Source organism: Pleurodeles waltl, chromosome 3_1, assembly GCF_031143425.1.
Source record: "Pleurodeles waltl isolate 20211129_DDA chromosome 3_1, aPleWal1.hap1.20221129, whole genome shotgun sequence".
Taxonomy (NCBI): Eukaryota; Metazoa; Chordata; class Amphibia; order Caudata; family Salamandridae; genus Pleurodeles; species Pleurodeles waltl.
In genome coordinates this window covers 955995514-956012050 of record NC_090440.1, presented here as the reverse complement: position 1 = coordinate 956012050, position 16537 = coordinate 955995514, and the positions used below count along the sequence as shown (strand labels likewise).

Below are 16537 nucleotides of genomic sequence, written 5' to 3'. Positions count from 1 at the left end.
GAGTGCCATGTCGACTTACTCGTTTTGTCCTCACTAGCACACACAAGCTGGCAAGCAGTGTGTCTGTGCTGAGTGAGAGGTCTCCAGGGTGGCATAAGACATGCTGCAGCCCTTAGAGACCTTCCTTGGCATCAGGGCCCTTGGTACTAGCAGTACCAGTTACAAGGGACTTATCTGGATGCCAGGGTCTGCCAATTGTGGATACAAAAGTACAGGTTAGGGAAAGAACACTGGTGCTGGGGCCTGGTTAGCAGGCCTCAGCACACTTTCAATTGTAAACATAGCATCAGCAAAGGCAAAAAGTCAGGGGGCAACCATGCCAAGGAGGCATTTCCTTACACAAATGATTCAGCAGAGCTGGCAGGATCTGGCTACTGCTGTGATATCACCCTGCGTTGTATTTCCTGGTTATGGCTGACTTATCTTTAGCGTGATGCTAAGCTTACAATTCTCAACCTACCATTTTTTGTCAATTCACTATTCGGGCAACATACAGAGGAAGACGTGGTGAGGATGAAAAATGAAGACACTGAAGGCATTGGGTCTTGCAGAAACGTTTTATTCAGATCCCAGTATAAAGTATAGGGAGAGAGATCATTGCTGTTTATCCTCACCAGAGGGTTCAATTCCCCTTGTTGGTCATATGAGCAGCATTCACAACATCAAAGAATATTCAGTTAACAGTACCTGATTGGTTGGTTCATAAAAGTCAAATTAGAAAGTAGTGCGTGGTCTTGCAAATAACACTTACTGTTAATCTAAAAGACTGCACTAGCTCAATATAATTTATCTGGGGCCAACTTGGATCAGTACAAGAATAAGTTTCCTTCACAGGAGAGAGTGGCCTAAATGTGGCAGAAGTGTCGTTATCTTGTGAAGACTTCCAGTGCTGCAGCCAGGCAAATCTCTTAACTGGGTTCTGTGACCTCCTGCCTTCATTTCTGTTATTCAGGGTGCAAGACTAGTCATGGGGCCTCTCCAGCAATGCCTGGAAGGTCATTGGTCTCAAAAGGGGAACATCTGGGTTGACAAATAGTCATACTTGTTGGTGTAAGGGAGCCAATCTGCTACAAGGTGTCCCTTTTCAGCAGGAATATTTAACACAAACAATTGTGAAATAAGCCTCACTCTCAAGGCTGGTAACCCCATTTAATAGCTCCTCTGTGCAAGGACATTTATCAAGAAAGATGTAATAATCACATCATTTCCTTAGAACTTGAAGCAGTCCATCCTACTATCTCTGACAGCAAATAGGATCTTTATTCAGTCTGACAACACTAAAACAATGCACTACATGAGCAAACATGGAGGCAGAAGCTTGAAGTGATTTTCACTTTAGATGCTAAAGATCTTGGGGCATTGTCCAGAAGTTTATCGAGAAAGGCAGTTCACTTGACAGTAATCCTTACATACAAAGTCACAAATGGTTTCCAAATTATGAGAGTTCTTCTTGAAATCTTTACAGAATGGTGTATCCAAAATGAGATCTTTGCTAGCCCTCTGAACCAAAAAAAAAAGCCAAAACTTGTATCCAATTTTCCAGACCCAGGCTCTCTGATTAATTCCTTGATCCCATCAATACCAACAGTCATCTTGAATCGCCTAAATTGTCAGGTGACGTGGATTCTCATTGCTCCAGAGTGTCCAGATTATTGGTGGTATCTGGACATTCAGTAAATGTCAGTAAAATCACACATCAAAGCTATGGAAACCAAACCCTCTCACTAGATTACAGGTCAGATTTTCCACCTGGATCTGACTTTCCTTGAATTTAACACCATGTAGGAGACTGGGCATTTGTGGAAGTCACCCTACTTTTTGCCTTGTATCTGATGCAACATTAACTGAAATGCACTGGGTTCCTGCTAACCAGGTCCCCAGTGCCAGTGTTCTTTCACCAAAATGCACAATTGGTCCCCCAATCGGCAAAGCTTTGGCAAACCCTGTAAGTCCCTAGTAAATGGTAACCCATGTACCTAGGGCATGGGTACCAAAGAGGGTCCTCGGAGGCAGCAGCATCTATTGTGATACCCTCTGGGACCCTTAACCTAGCTCCTGGAAACTGCCATTGCAGGCTGCATGTGTTGGTGCAGCTAAAAGTGAAGACACAATAATGCACATAGGCTGTGTGCCATGCCCACTAACAGTGTATGCTGTACATGTCACCCCTTCAGCAGGCCTTGCAGCCCTAAGGCAGGGGGCATTATATTACTTGTGGATCTATCTGCAAGAGTGGATATGCCCCTACTATGTCTTTGTCGATTCTTAGACATAGTAAGGGATCAGAGAAGCCATTTTTATACATGTGCTGGACACTGGTCAGTAAGAGTTCCCCCAATTACATGATGGCTTTACTGAAACGAGGGATGTTTGCTCTTGTATTAATAAACCCTCTCAGATTCTAATGATGGATTTATGAATACACAAGAGGTACCCCCTGAAAAACATATCAACTTCTAGTGTGCTGCTTGTCTGGTCTTAACCAGCCTGCCACCAACAAACTAGTATCTGACTCCCAGGGGTGAGAGCCTCTGCTCTCAGGCGGTCAGGAACAAAGCCTTCCCTGGCTGGGGTGTTACACACCCCTCCCAACAGGACAGCCTTCAAATTTGCATTCCAAGGCAGGGGGCTTCAAAGAGCCCATAGCCTTTGGTGTGCGGATCTGGCTTACTCAGAGGTGAGGAGATGCCAACACTCCTGACCCAGGGCCAGTTTGGCGCCTGGCCAGGTAGGCAAATTAGAAGTCAGAGAGACACCTTCAGGCCTTATGCACTCCTAAGGTGAGCTCCCTGATGTGGACACAAAATGTTAAAGTCTACCATCTTGGTAATGGCCAGGAACTCTGGGACAGAGTTATGCCCACTTCCCACAGGAAATCGTCTTTTAGGGGGGGCGTAGTAAACCCAGGGGTAAGTAGCCTATTGGCTACTACCCTACTCTCCACAAATGCCCCTAAATTCAGAATTTAGGGGAACCTCTGGCACCAGAAATTCAGGTGCTTGTGACTTGCAAGAAGATGGACCTTGAAGAGTTGCAAAACCAAGAACAGGAGATCAGCAGCTGAGTTGGACCCTGCCAGCCTGCCTGCTGTCCTCAACAGTTGTACCAAAGACAACTTGTCCTGCAACTGCCTGTGCCTCCAAAAGCCTGGGAGGACTGTCAGTCTTCATCCAAATCCCAGGAACTTTAGTGGAGTAGCAGAGCTGCTCCCCTTCATCCTGCAGACACCCCAGAAGAACTGCAAGGTCTGTGAAGTGCCAAAACCTGACACCGAAAATCACCACTGCGCACCGTGCCCTCTAGCCCGAGTTGAAGTGGGACAGCAGTGCCAGTGTGGTGTCCTGATCTTCCAGAGCCGAGCTGAGGCACAACTTGGGTTTGCCAACTGTTGACTTCCTGACACCACTTGCAGCCTCTTTGTGCAGGCCCCCCTCAACTGCGAGTGACCCAGTGGCAAAAACCTGATGCCTCAAGACACTTATACACCCGGCCGCTCCAGCCTGAGGAGAAGAGAACCAAAGGTGTCCCTACATCCTGAGCATTGCGAGACCTGAACCCCCTTGTTGGTTTAGCAGGATTGGTCCTCCTGTCCCAGCTTGCTGCATCTTTCTAACCAGACTGTTCCCCATAGGATAACATTAGGGCAACCAACGCTAAAAAGCACCTCTGCACCCCATTGCCTCCTGAAGTGACCTGTTGGTGCTGCCATGGACCTTGCCCTATACTTACCTTAACTCCAGAAGAACAGTCCTGTCTTTGCTAAGTGCCTGAATGCAGTATATGTTCCCTTTCCCATAGATTAACATTAGGGCACCCGATGCTGAAAAGCACCTCTGCACCCGGACGCCCCAGTGGCTACCAAGGTGTCCTATTGGTGCTGCTCTGGACCCTGCCTCATACTCACCTTAAGTCTGTAAGATAGGTCCTATAAATCTCTTTAAAGTACCTGTATGAAGTATATGCCTTTCCTCCATTGGATAACATTACTGCTGCAGAACTTGCACTGTTGATTTTTCAAACCTGTAAAAATTCATAACTCGAAATGTACTTATCAGATCATGATGATCTTGGTGTTTGAAACTAACCACAAGGTTTCATTGCAGCATACTTCTTGGAAGACTGCTTTTCGGGTGGCTGTTAACTCTTAGGAGTCGTGAAATTGAAGCCCTTTCAGGTGTGAAATCCTTTATGGTGTTCCATGCAAATGTAGTAGTAATTAGAACCGATCCTTTCTTCCCCAAAATAGGATCAGAATTTATTATTTACCAGACAAAAGCCTTAAGCAAAACTAATCAGTTTGTTGTCAAGTATGATCATATTCACCAGCATATATCCATCTCAGGATTGTATCCTGCATATCACTGTTTTTATCAGTTGCTTATAAATCCCTGCCAGAGAAACATATAAATCATTCGACTAGAGGGAAAGCGGCTACTGCAGCCTGGCCAAGAAACAATCTGTCTGACATCTGTAAGACAACCACTTGGAAATCATTACACACTTCTACAAGACTGTCCGATTCCAGTACAAAAGCTAATTAACATGGGTCATGCTGTTCTGAGAAGGCTTTTCTGTTAACTCTATTCAAGGTTCTCTCATGTGTGTTTGAGTTGTATTCCTTATGCCGAAGATCCATGAAGGAATGCTTTTTTTTTTATTTTTTTAATCTTTTTTTTTTTTTTTACTTGCTCATCTACTCTGACCTATTACATACTACTTACTTGTAGTGCTGGTTCTGCATCATAGTAATCTTCATAAAAAGTCCTAAATGATACTCCATCCTAACCTTACTTTATTCTATGGGCTTGCGGTAAAAAAAAATCCCAAATTTCTTTCTAGTCTCCACTATTCGGTTAAAAAAACTGTGAGGCAACAGCCACCAGTACAAGGCATCCTCGTTAGTGGAAGCCCCCGTAGCCTTAAAGTGTTTTTTTTTTGTTTTGTTTTTTCAACTTTTGCAATGTAAGTTTATCAGGCTGCAATTTTCTTCACATAGGCAGCAGTTTGTTTTGTAGGTAATACAGTGTAGTTTAATATTTCTTTTTAAATGTTTTGGGGGTGTTCAGCTACATCTGGATGTTTGACTCCTCTGTGTGTGTGTGTGTGTGTGTGTGTGTGTGTGTGTGTGTGTGTGTGTGTGTGTGTGTGTGTGTGTGTTATGTATTTCGACGTAGAGAATGTTTAATATGAAATCTTCTGTCCCCCACCTCCCCCGCAGACCAGGGCATTATTCAAATATTTATGACTTACAGAACTAAGCCTATAAGTAACTATTTCTTTACAGCATTGTAAATTCATACACATCCCCTCCTGAATGCATAAAAATATGCAGTTATTTTATAAAATGTTATATTAGTTTCATATGCATTTCTAAATAGCACACATACAATGACTACCATTCTGATACATGATGGAAACTGAAACAAAAACCTTGTAGAAAAACTGTGGATTACGAACCCTGTAGTAGAAGGCAGTGGAGTGCATAGCATGTGAATCTACAAAACTGCATCTCCAAAGTAGTTATTACAGTTATGTATTTATTTGTAAATTTTTGGACACATTTAAGAATATGTATACACCTTGTTTAAAAAATGCATATTTCTTTTTATTTCTCACCAGGAATGGAGGCATGCTCACGGTATGAGATGTCTTGGTATTCCAAACACTGCACATTTTGCAAATGTCACACAGATTGAAGATGCAGTTTCTTGTAAGTTGTACTTGTTTTGTTTCCCTTGGAAAAAGATAAGCCACTTTGGCCTACAGTTCTTGCTTGAAATTTGTGGTGCACTTTAATAAATTGAAGACTGTAGTATGATGCAGCTAGTTCTTCTGTGTAGCAGTGTATGCTATTGCTGCTTCCATGTACTGCCTTGTATCAGTTTTGTCTCCAAATTTGCTTAGCCGCAAACTTCATTTGTTATCCTTTTTCCCCTATAAAGCCAGATATTAAAAGTAGAACAAAAACAAATACTCATTAGAAATCTGAATACAATCTTTGTAACACAGCTCATCAGTGATTTTTCAAGTTTTATTTGTGTACATTTAAAAAAAAACCTAAATAAGCTGTGTAGGAAGTTGGCTCTGTATGCACTATTTCAAAGTAAGGAATAGTATGCACAGAGTCCAAGGGTTCCCCTTAGAGGTAAGATAGTGGCAAAAAGAGATAATACTAATGCTCTATTTTGTGGTAGTGTGGTCGAGCAGTAGGCTTATCCAAGGAGTAGTGTTAAGCATTTGTTGTACATACACACAGACAATAAATGAGGTACACACACTCAGAGACAAATCCAGCCAATAGGTTTTTATATAGAAAAATATATTTTCTTAGTTTATTTTAAGAACCACAGGTTCAAATTCTACATGTAATATCTCATTCGAAAGGTATTGCAGGTAAGTACTTTAGGAACTTCAAATCGTCAAAATTGCATGTATACTTTTCAAGTTATTCACAAATAGCTGTTTTAAAAGTGGACACTTAGTGCAATTTCCACAGTTCCTGGGGGAGGTAAGTTTTTGTTAGTTTTACCAGGTAAGTAGGACACTTACAGGGTTCAGTTCTTGGTCCAAGGTAGCCCACCGTTGGGGGTTCAGAGCAACCCCAAAGTCACCACACCAGCAGCTCAGGGCCGGTCAGGGGCAGAGTTCAAAGTGGTGCCCAAAACGCATAGGCTATAATGGAGAGAAGGGGGGTGCTCCGGTTCCGGTCTGCTTGCAGGTAAGTACCCGCGTCTTCGGAGGGCAGACCAGGGGGGTTTTGTAGGGCACCGAGGGGGACACAAGCCCACACAGAAATTTCACCCTCAGCAGCGCGGGGGCGGCCGGGTGCAGTGTAGAAACAAGCGTCGGGTTCGCAATGTTAGTCTATGAGAGATCTCGGGATCTCTTCAGCGCTGCAGGCAGGCAAGGGGGGGATTCCTCGGGGAAACCTCCACTTGGGCAAGGGAGAGGGACTCCTGGGGGTCACTTCTCCAGTGAAAGTCCGGTCCTTCAGGTCCTGGGGGCTGCGGGTGCAGGGTCTCTCCCAGGCGTCGGGACTTTAGGTTCAAAGAGTCGCGGTCAGGGGAAGCCTCGGGATTCCCTCTGCAGGCGGCGCTGTGGGGGCTCAGGGGGGACAGGTTTTGGTACTCACAGTATCAGAGTAGTCCTGGGGTCCCTCCTGAGGTGTCGGATCTCCACCAGCCGAGTCGGGGTCGCCGGGTGCAGTGTTGCAAGTCTCACGCTTCTTGCGGGGAGCTTGCAGGGATCTTTAAAGCTGCTGGAAACAAAGTTGCAGCTTTTCTTGGAGCAGGTCCGCTGTCCTCAGGAGTTTCTTGTCTTTTCGAAGCAGGGGCAGTCCTCAGAGGATGTCGAGGTCGCTGGTCCCTTTGGAAGGCGTCGCTGGAGCAGGATCTTTGGAAGGCAGGAGACAGGCCGGTGAGTTTCTGGAGCCAAGGCAGTTGTCGTCTTCTGGTCTTCCTCTGCAGGGGTTTTCAGCTAGGCAGTCCTTCTTCTTGTAGTTGCAGGAATCTAATTTTCTAGGGTTCAGGGTAGCCCTTAAATACTAAATTTAAGGGCGGTTTTAGGTCTGGGGGGTTAGTAGCCAATGGCTACTAGCCCTGAGGGTGGGTACACCCTCTTTGTGCCTCCTCCCAAGGGGAGGGGGTCACAATCCTAACCCTATTGGGGGAATCCTCCATCTGCAAGATGGAGGATTTCTAAAAGTTAGAGTCACTTCAGCTCAGGACACCTTAGGGGCTGTCCTGACTGGTCAGTGACTCCTCCTTGTTTTTCTCATTATCTTCTCCGGCCTTGCCGCCAAAAGTGGGGCCTGGCCGGAGGGGGCGGGCAACTCCACTAGCTGGAGTGTCCTGCTGGGTTGGCACAAAGGAGGTGAGCCTTTGAGGCTCACCGCCAGGTGTGACAATTCCTGCCTGGGGGAGGTGTTAGCATCTCCACCCAGTGCAGGCTTTGTTACTGGCCTCAGAGTGACAAAGGCACTCTCCCCATGGGGCCAGCAACATGTCTCGGTTTGTGGCAGGCTGCTAAAACTAGTCAGCCTACACAGATAGTCGGTTAAGTTTCAGGGGGCACCTCTAAGGTGCCCTCTGTGGTGTATTTTACAATAAAATGTACACTGGCATCAGTGTGCATTTATTGTGCTGAGAAGTTTGATACCAAACTTCCCAGTTTTCAGTGTAGCCATTATGGTGCTGTGGAGTTCGTGCTTGACAAACTCCCAGACCATATACTCTTATGGCTACCCTGCACTTACAATGTCTAAGGTTTTGTTTAGACACTGTAGGGGTACCATGCTCATGCACTGGTACCCTCACCTATGGTATAGTGCACCCTGCCTTAGGGCTGTAAGGCCTGCTAGAGGGGTGTCTTACCTATACTGCATAGGCAGTGAGAGGCTGGCATGGCACCCTGAGGGGAGTGCCATGTCGACTTACTCGTTTTGTCCTCACTAGCACACACAAGCTGGCAAGCAGGGTGTCTGTGCTGAGTGAGAGATCTCCAGGGTGGCATAAGACATGCTGCAGCCCTTAGAGACCTTCCTTGGCATCAGGGCCCTTGGTACTAGAAGTACCAGTTACAAGGGACTTATCTGAATGCCAGGGTGTGCCAATTGTGGATACAATGGTACATTTTAGGTGAAGGAACACTGGTGCTGGGGCCTGGTTAGCAGGGTCCCAGCACACTTCTCAGTCAAGTCAGCATCAGTATCAGGCAAAAAGTGGGGGGTAACTGCAACAGGGAGCCATTTCTTTACAAGCTGTTAATGAAAAGAATCAACGTTCATTTACTCCTACTTATTTATATTCACTAACTTGATTGACATTTCATTTAGCTGTTTTATCCTTGGCGGCTGTTAAGCTTTATTAGGGTGTGCATAAAGAGGTTCTGAAGAGCACTAACTTCAGATTTGTTTAGGGGGCATCCAAAGGGTAATGAGCTCTAATTTTGACCACACATTATTATAGCCCCTCGGACCGCCACATCCCTAGGGCTTCAATCAAATATAATGCTGGGAGTGTTGCACGGCCCCCCTGCAGCCCTGGGAACCACCACCTCCTGGTCCTATTTTATGTTGGTGGGGGGCCTGCCCAACCCTTACCACCTTCCCCCTTTTGTTTCAAACATGCCCCGGGACTTCAATCAAACAAGTGCGGGAGACTGTTTTTTTTTATTTTTATTTATTTAAACAAAAATGTTACTGCAAACTGTTTATTTATTTCTGTTTTTTATTATAAAGTTCTTTTTTTAACCCTGTTGGTGTCCCTCTGGGAACCCAGCACCAGAGATTAAGGGGGTCAAACTGTCTGGGGGTGGAGAAAAGAGGGGGAGTCAAAAAACGTGCATTTCCTGTATCACTTGACTGAAGCAGAGTCCCATGATGGCTGCCAACACTTACTGGTTGAACTGTTGGCAGTCAATCAGAGCTCTGCACGAGCTCGTCATTGTTTGCGAAGTCATTGCGGCCAGAGATATACAAGTTTGGATTTCCTTAAATTTCTCAATAATTACTGAACAGATTTACACCAAATAACAAAGTGTAATCTGGGTACCGAATGCTAGCATTCTGCTAAATTTTGTGTAATTCCGTCCAGTTATTCAGGTTGTAGTCGTGTTAACTTCTACGGGAATTAACATGGGAAACATGTTTTTTGACATCCCACCCCCTCTTTTTTTTTTTTTTTCTTCTCTGCCCCGATTGACGGATCAACCGAAAACATTCCTTGCGCAACATAACTATTTCATGAAGATACGTCCAAAGACGCCAAAGATAATAGCAAGTAAAAAAATGCTTTTTCAATTGAAACATGGTCTTACCTATAACTGCCCACTTTTGACCGCCACTAGGTAATATATATTTATATCTCATGTGTGGCTGTAGATACACATTCTGTGCATACTCTTGCCAATCCAATGTTGGGCCCAGGGATGGGTGCAAATTGTTTTTCTTCATATAAGTCTTTCGAGTCACGAGGTACTGTGACTCCTCCTCTTGTCAGTAATGCACATGGTCATTGTCTTCATTGTCAGATAGTTTTCTTTCTGCCGTTGAGTTCTGACCTGTGCTCCCAGTCAACACCGTCATGATTCCCTTTCAGTTGACACAGTTCCTTCCCTCCTTCGGTATTGTACTTTGATCGCATCACCCTTACTATCTGCCTTGGACAGGTGCTTGATTACTTTGCTCGAGCAAGATCTGGGTCGACCACAGAAGCTCCTGGGCCTTGCTCTCGGGGCCTACTCCCATCACTGTTTGTTTCTCCACCATGCCTCTACTGTGATGGAACAGACACCTTTTCAATATTGTCCTCACTGCCAGCAATATATTTCAGGACCGATCTCCATCAGGTCTACAATCTGTGCCTGTCGCCAAAATACAACGACCTGCCAGAGACCCTTGTCACTCCTTCCGCTCTAAAGAAGACTCAGACGGTTGCATGCTTTGACTCAAGATGTCACATGGGGTGGAGACAACACCCCAGACCTCTTTCTTCCCGATGACGTCAAGGGGGAACACCCACAACAGTCGGCTGCGGATGAAGAGGCTTCCACCCCTGGAGAAAGTTTTGGGCCTGATCTGGAGATCATGGACCTTCCACCAGCTCAGCACTGATTGTGTACGGCACTCCCTACCCCTTGAAACTGCACTCACCACGAGCAACCTTCAGCCAAAGTGAACTCAACCACTCTGGAACACCAGAGATAGGCTTTCAAACTGCCACTGTTTTCGGGCCATGGTTGTCGCCAACAAATTTCTTTGGATGCCCCGTCCAGCACCTGTTCAGCGCTGAAGAAGCCCTAGAGACTGACCGCTTCAGTGATGACCACACCGACACTGAGCCAACCCTCTGCATCAAGCACATCTGCCTCAGCACCGACCGAAAACGAACGCACCCTTGGAGTCTGAGGCTTCGGCGTACAACCATCAAGTTCTACTTGGGTGGGGATGAGCAGATTCTGCATAAGGTACAGTACCATCTTGACTGAAGGCAGAAACACCGGGTCACCCACCCCCACATGTGCTACATTACCCGTCCTTGGGCCCCGCTGCTCCAGCCTCGAAACGTCAGCCCTCCTTCAAGGAGGCCTTGGATATTCAGATTCTGGCAAAATAATGCAGGAAAGTAGATAAGGTTACCAGTTCCTTAACCTGTGCGCCATCACTTCATCCACCACCTCAGCCTTCCCCCTCCCCGCATGCTTCTCCAGGGGACCCTCTTGACATCACACCTCCGGGGTCTACTCACTCTGACACTGGTGGGGGGAAAGAGATGATACTTTTGACACTCCCCCCCACATGGTGATCCATGGGACTCCTCCAATGTAGACCACCGGGAGACACAGACCCAAACCATTACCCTGCCTGTCCCTCCCCTATGGATGGTTCCAAATCCTTTCAGGAACTCATCGGTAGGGCTACCTCCTTTCATAGGGTGGAACTTTGCGCTGAGCCCTAAGAGAAGAACTTGCTCTTTGAAATTCTCTCCTCTATTCACTGCTCCACTCAGTACCTCCCCATGTTACAGGGCATGTTAAATCACACCCTGACATTTTTAAAGACCCTGTCCGGTCTAGGGTTATAACACCTTGAGTAGATGAAGAATATAAGGCTTTGCCCTCTGACCCCATCATTGTTTGCGGTCAGATCCCACCGGATTCTCTGATAATCACCACTGCCCAGCCGTAAGTGAGCCAGTTCCCAGGCCACCAAGGATACCTTGCCACCAGATAAGGACAGCAAATGTATAGATGCGACAGGGAAACTCGTGGCCACACAATTGGTCAACCACTGGCACATTGCTGGTTCTGTCGGCCTTCTTGCAAGATATGATTGTGCCCACTGGAAAGTAATGGAGGTGCTCAGATACCATGAAGAGCATAGAAAATGAATGGGAACAAAAGGCACCTCTTTGTCCAAGCTTTGGAAAAAAATAAAAAAGAATACAGAGATTGCTAAACCGATGGGGGTGCTGCATACACCCACTCCCCGCAGCTCCTTTCACCACATTGCTTACTGAGGATGCTCAAAGACCTCCTCCCCTGACAACTCCACATCTTATCAGTGCACCCAGGGCCAGCAATGCTCTCCCAGCGGTTATTTTAGAAGGTACTATTCCAGAGGCAAGGGTAGCTTCCCAAAAGGAGCTACACCTACCACCAAACCCAGACTTACCTCTTCTTCCCTCAGCCACACAACAAGTCGGGGAGCACCTACAAGGCTTCTTTCCTGCATGTCAAACCGTTGCCCATCTTTCGGTGGTCCTACTGTTCATTTTTTCCCTTGCCATCAGGGCTCTGCTCTGGGCACTCTTAGGGGCCATTTATCTGCCATTTCTTTCTTCTTGCAGTTGTGTGATCAAAACTCTTTGTCTTCTGTTGTACATAGGTTCCTTAAGGGTCTTACACATCTCTTCCCTCTTTCCCCCTTCATTGTGCCCCAGTAGGATCTTACTTTCATTTTGACCTTTTTGATTAGCACTCCTTTTAAGCCTCCTCACGACTGTCCCCTCAGGCTTCTCACATTAAAAACAGCCATCCTTGTGGCAGTTACATCTGCCAGCAGAGTGAGTGAGCTCCAGGCCTTCTCATCTAAGTCACCATACCTTTCTATCTATCCTAAGTGGTGCTTCGCTCTAGGACCTCTTTTCTGCCAAATTGGGCCCGCCTTTTCATGTAGGCCAATCACTACATTCTTTTTAAGAAGAGGAGAGACTCTACCACCGAGATCCAAAAATAGTGTTGGTGTACTACCTTGATCATACACAAGACTTCCTGGTGGAAAACCAACTCTTCGTGAGGTATGTGGGTGTGAAGAAAGGTCGGACAGTGCATTAGCGAGCCATCTCTCATTGGGTTGTGTTCTGCATCAAGATCTGCAACGCATTGGCTCAAAAACAACCCCTTGAGGGCTTGCAAGCTCATTGTACCAGAGCTAAAGCTGAGACCACTGCATTAGCATGCAGAGTTCCTGCCCTGGACATCTGCCAGGCAGCATCATGGGTGCCTGTAGGAAGTTGGCTCTGTATGCACTATTTCAAAGTAAGGAATAGTATGCACAGAGTCCAAGGGTTCCCCTTAGAGGTAAGATAGTGGCAAAAAGAGATAATACTAATGCTCTATTTTGTGGTAGTGTGGTCGAGCAGTAGGCTTATCCAAGGAGTAGTGTTAAGCATTTGTTGTACATACACATAGACAATAAATGAGGTACACACACTCAGAGACAAATCCAGCCAATAGGTTTTTATATAGAAAAATATCTTTTCTTAGTTTATTTTAAGAACCACAGGTTCAAATTCTACATGTAATATCTCATTCGAAAGGTATTGCAGGTAAGTACTTTAGGAACTTCAAATCATCAAAATTGCATGTATACTTTTCAAGTTATTCACAAATAGCTGTTTTAAAAGTGGACACTTAGTGCAATTTTCACAGTTCCTAGGGGAGGTAAGTATTTGTTAGGTTAACCAGGTAAGTAAGACACTTACAGGGCTTAGTTCTTGGTCCAAGGTAGCCCACCGTTGGGGGTTCAGAGCAACCCCAAAGTCACCACACCAGTAGCACAGGGCCGGTCAGGTGCAGAGTTCAAAGTGGTGCCCAAAACACATAGGCTAGAATGGAGAGAAGGGGGTGCCCCGGTTCCGGTCTGCTTGCAGGTAAGTACCCGCGTCTTCGGAGGGCAGACCAGGGGGGTTTTGTAGGGCACCGGGGGGGACACAAGCCCACACAGAAATTTCACCCTCAGCAGCGCGGGGGCGGCCGGGTGCAGTGTAGGAACAGGCGTCGGGTTCGCAATGTTAGTCTATGAGAGATCTCGGGATCTCTTCAGCGCTGCAGGCAGGCAAGGGGGGGGTTCCTCGGGGAAACCTCCACTTGGGCAAGGGAGAGGGACTCCTGGGGGTCACTTCTCCAGTGAAAGTCCGGTCCTTCAGGTCCTGGGGGCTGCGGGTGCAGGGTCTCTCCCAGGTGTCGGGACTTAGGATTCAAAGAGTCGCGGTCAGGGGAAGCCTCGGGATTCCCTCTGCAGGCGGCGCTGTGGGGGCTCAGGGGGGACAGGTTTTTGTACTCACAGTCGTAGAGTAGTCCTGGGGTCCCTCCTGAGGTGTTGGATCGCCACCAGCCGCTTCTTGCGGGGAGCTTGCAGGGTTCTTTCAAGGCTGCTGGAAACAAAGTTGCAGCTTTTCTTGGAGCAGGTCCGCTGTCCTCGGGAGTTTCTTGTCTTTTCGAAGCAGGGGCAGTCCTCAGAGGATGTCGAGGTCGCTGGTCCCTTTGGAAGGCGTCGCTGGAGCAGGATCTTTGGAAGGCAGGAGACAGGCCGGTGAGTTTCTGGAGCCAAGGCAGTTGTCGTCTTCTGGTCTTCCTCTGCAGGGGTTTTCAGCTAGGCAGTCCTTCTTCTTGTAGTTGCAGGAATCTAATTTTCTAGGGTTCAGGGTAGCCCTTAAATACTAAATTTAAGGGCGTGTTTAGGTCTGGGGGGTTAGTAGCCAATGGCTACTAGCCCTGAGGGTGGGTACACCCTCTTTGTGCCTCCTCCCAAGGGGAGGGGGTCACAATCCTAACCCTATTGGGGGAATCCTCCATCTGCAAGATGGAGGATTTCTAAAAGTTAGAGTCACTTCAGCTCAGGACACCTTAGGGGCTGTCCTGACTGGCCAGTGACTCCTCCTTGTTGCTTTCTTTGTTCCCTCCAGCCTTGCCGCCAAAAGTGGGGGCCGTGGCCGGAGGGGGCGGGCAACTCCACTAAGCTGGAGTGCCCTGCTGGGCTGTGACAAAGGGGTGAGCCTTTGAGGCTCACCGCCAGGTGTCACAGCTCCTGCCTGGGGGAGGTGTTAGCATCTCCACCCAGTGCAGGCTTTGTTACTGGCCTCAGAGTGACAAAGGCACTCTCCCCATGGGGCCAGCAACATGTCTCTGGTGTGGCAGGCTGCTGGAACTAGTCAGCCTACACAGACAGTCGGTTAAGTTTCAGGGGGCACCTCTAAGGTGCCCTCTGGGGTGTATTTTGCAATAAAATGTACACTGGCATCAGTGTGCATTTATTGTGCTGAGAAGTTTGATACCAAACTTCCCAGTTTTCAGTGTAGCCATTATGGTGCTGTGGAGTTCGTGTTTGAAAGACTGCCAGACCATATACTCTTATGGCTACCCTGCACTTACAATGTCTAAGGTTTTGTTTAGACACTGTAGGGGTACCATGCTCATGCACTGGCACCCTCACCTATGGTATAGTGCACCCTGCCTTAGGGCTGTAAGGCCTGCTAGAGGGGTGTCTTACCTATACTGCATAGGCAGTGAGAGGCTGGCATGGCACCCTGAGGGGAGTGCCATGTCGACTTACTCGTTTTGTCCCCACTAGCACACACAAGCTGGCAAGCAGTGTGTCTGTGCTGAGTGAGAGGTCTCCAGGGTGGCATAAGACATGCTGCAGCCCTTAGAGACCTTCCTTGGCATCAGGGCCCTTGGTACTAGAAGTACCAGTTACAAGGGACTTATCTGGATGCCAGGGTCTGCCAATTGTGGATACAAAAGTACAGGTTAGGGAAAGAACACTGGTGCTGGGGCCTGGTTAGCAGGCCTCAGCACACTTTCAATTGAAAACATAGCATCAGCAAAGGCAAAAAGTCAGGGGGCAACCATGCCAAGGAGGCATTTCCTTACAGTGCCTCTGCACACATTTACCACACACTAGTGCCTGGACAGTCAGGTTCCTGCAGGACTTTGTCATTTGAAATTAGTTCGCATAACCTCTGCCGGGAATGGCATTGCTTGGGTTTGTACTCAAAGATAAGGAATCTGCAGCTAGAAGGAATCTGCAGCTAGAAGTCTCTATTATATGGACAAAGTACTTACCTTCGGTTACGCCTTATCTGGTAGACACTGTAGCTGCAGATTCCTTACTGAAGCACTCTGCAAACGAATTTCTAGGGACAGGGACTTCCCTTTAAGGGCCCTAGTTTTGACACACCAGTGGTCAGTGTTCTTCATGGCTCCACTCTTCTGTTGTGGAAAGTCATGAAAAGAAAATGATGTCGGCACCTCAGGTGGCGCCTATGTGGGAACTGCAATGCCATTTCCCATGTGGACAATGATGACGGACACGGAGCCGATCAATGCCACTTTCTAGTCTTGATACCTGGGGAGAATAACAAGGTATGAAATCTGTAGCTAAATATAGTCTATACCAGATAAGGCGTTACCAAAGGTAAGTGACTTGTCCTACAGTAAACAGTATTCCACGAAGCAGCAAAGCAAAATAGTACAGATGATGATTGTAATCAAACTGCAAAAAACATTTGGGGGAACATACTTCTATGTGTTTTATAATAGATTTACAATTCATAAGCAAAATTAATCTGACAGATAACATGCACATTATATTGGCTTGGGGGTATTTGGAAGTGTGATGGAGGGTGGAGAGGCCCTTTGGCTGTGAGAAGGCAGATCTGAAATGGCTGTCCCTTGAGTGGAGTACCCATCAGGAAGGTCTGTGGCCAGATTAAGTGAATTTTTCTTTGCCCTTCAGGGGCCCACCCCCTAAAGA

General features: G+C 47.0%; 1 protein-coding gene across 1 annotated transcript in view; it reads left to right on the top strand.

Annotated features, from left to right (window-relative positions):
- Nucleotides 1-16537, top strand: part of SF3A3 (splicing factor 3a subunit 3) — a 242053-nt gene that overhangs the window by 203043 nt on the left and 22473 nt on the right. Inside the window, exon 16 of the mRNA XM_069223970.1 lies at nt 5620-5710. Coding sequence (XP_069080071.1) covers nt 5620-5710 — 91 coding nt within the window. The remainder of the gene's footprint in view (nt 1-5619; nt 5711-16537) is intronic.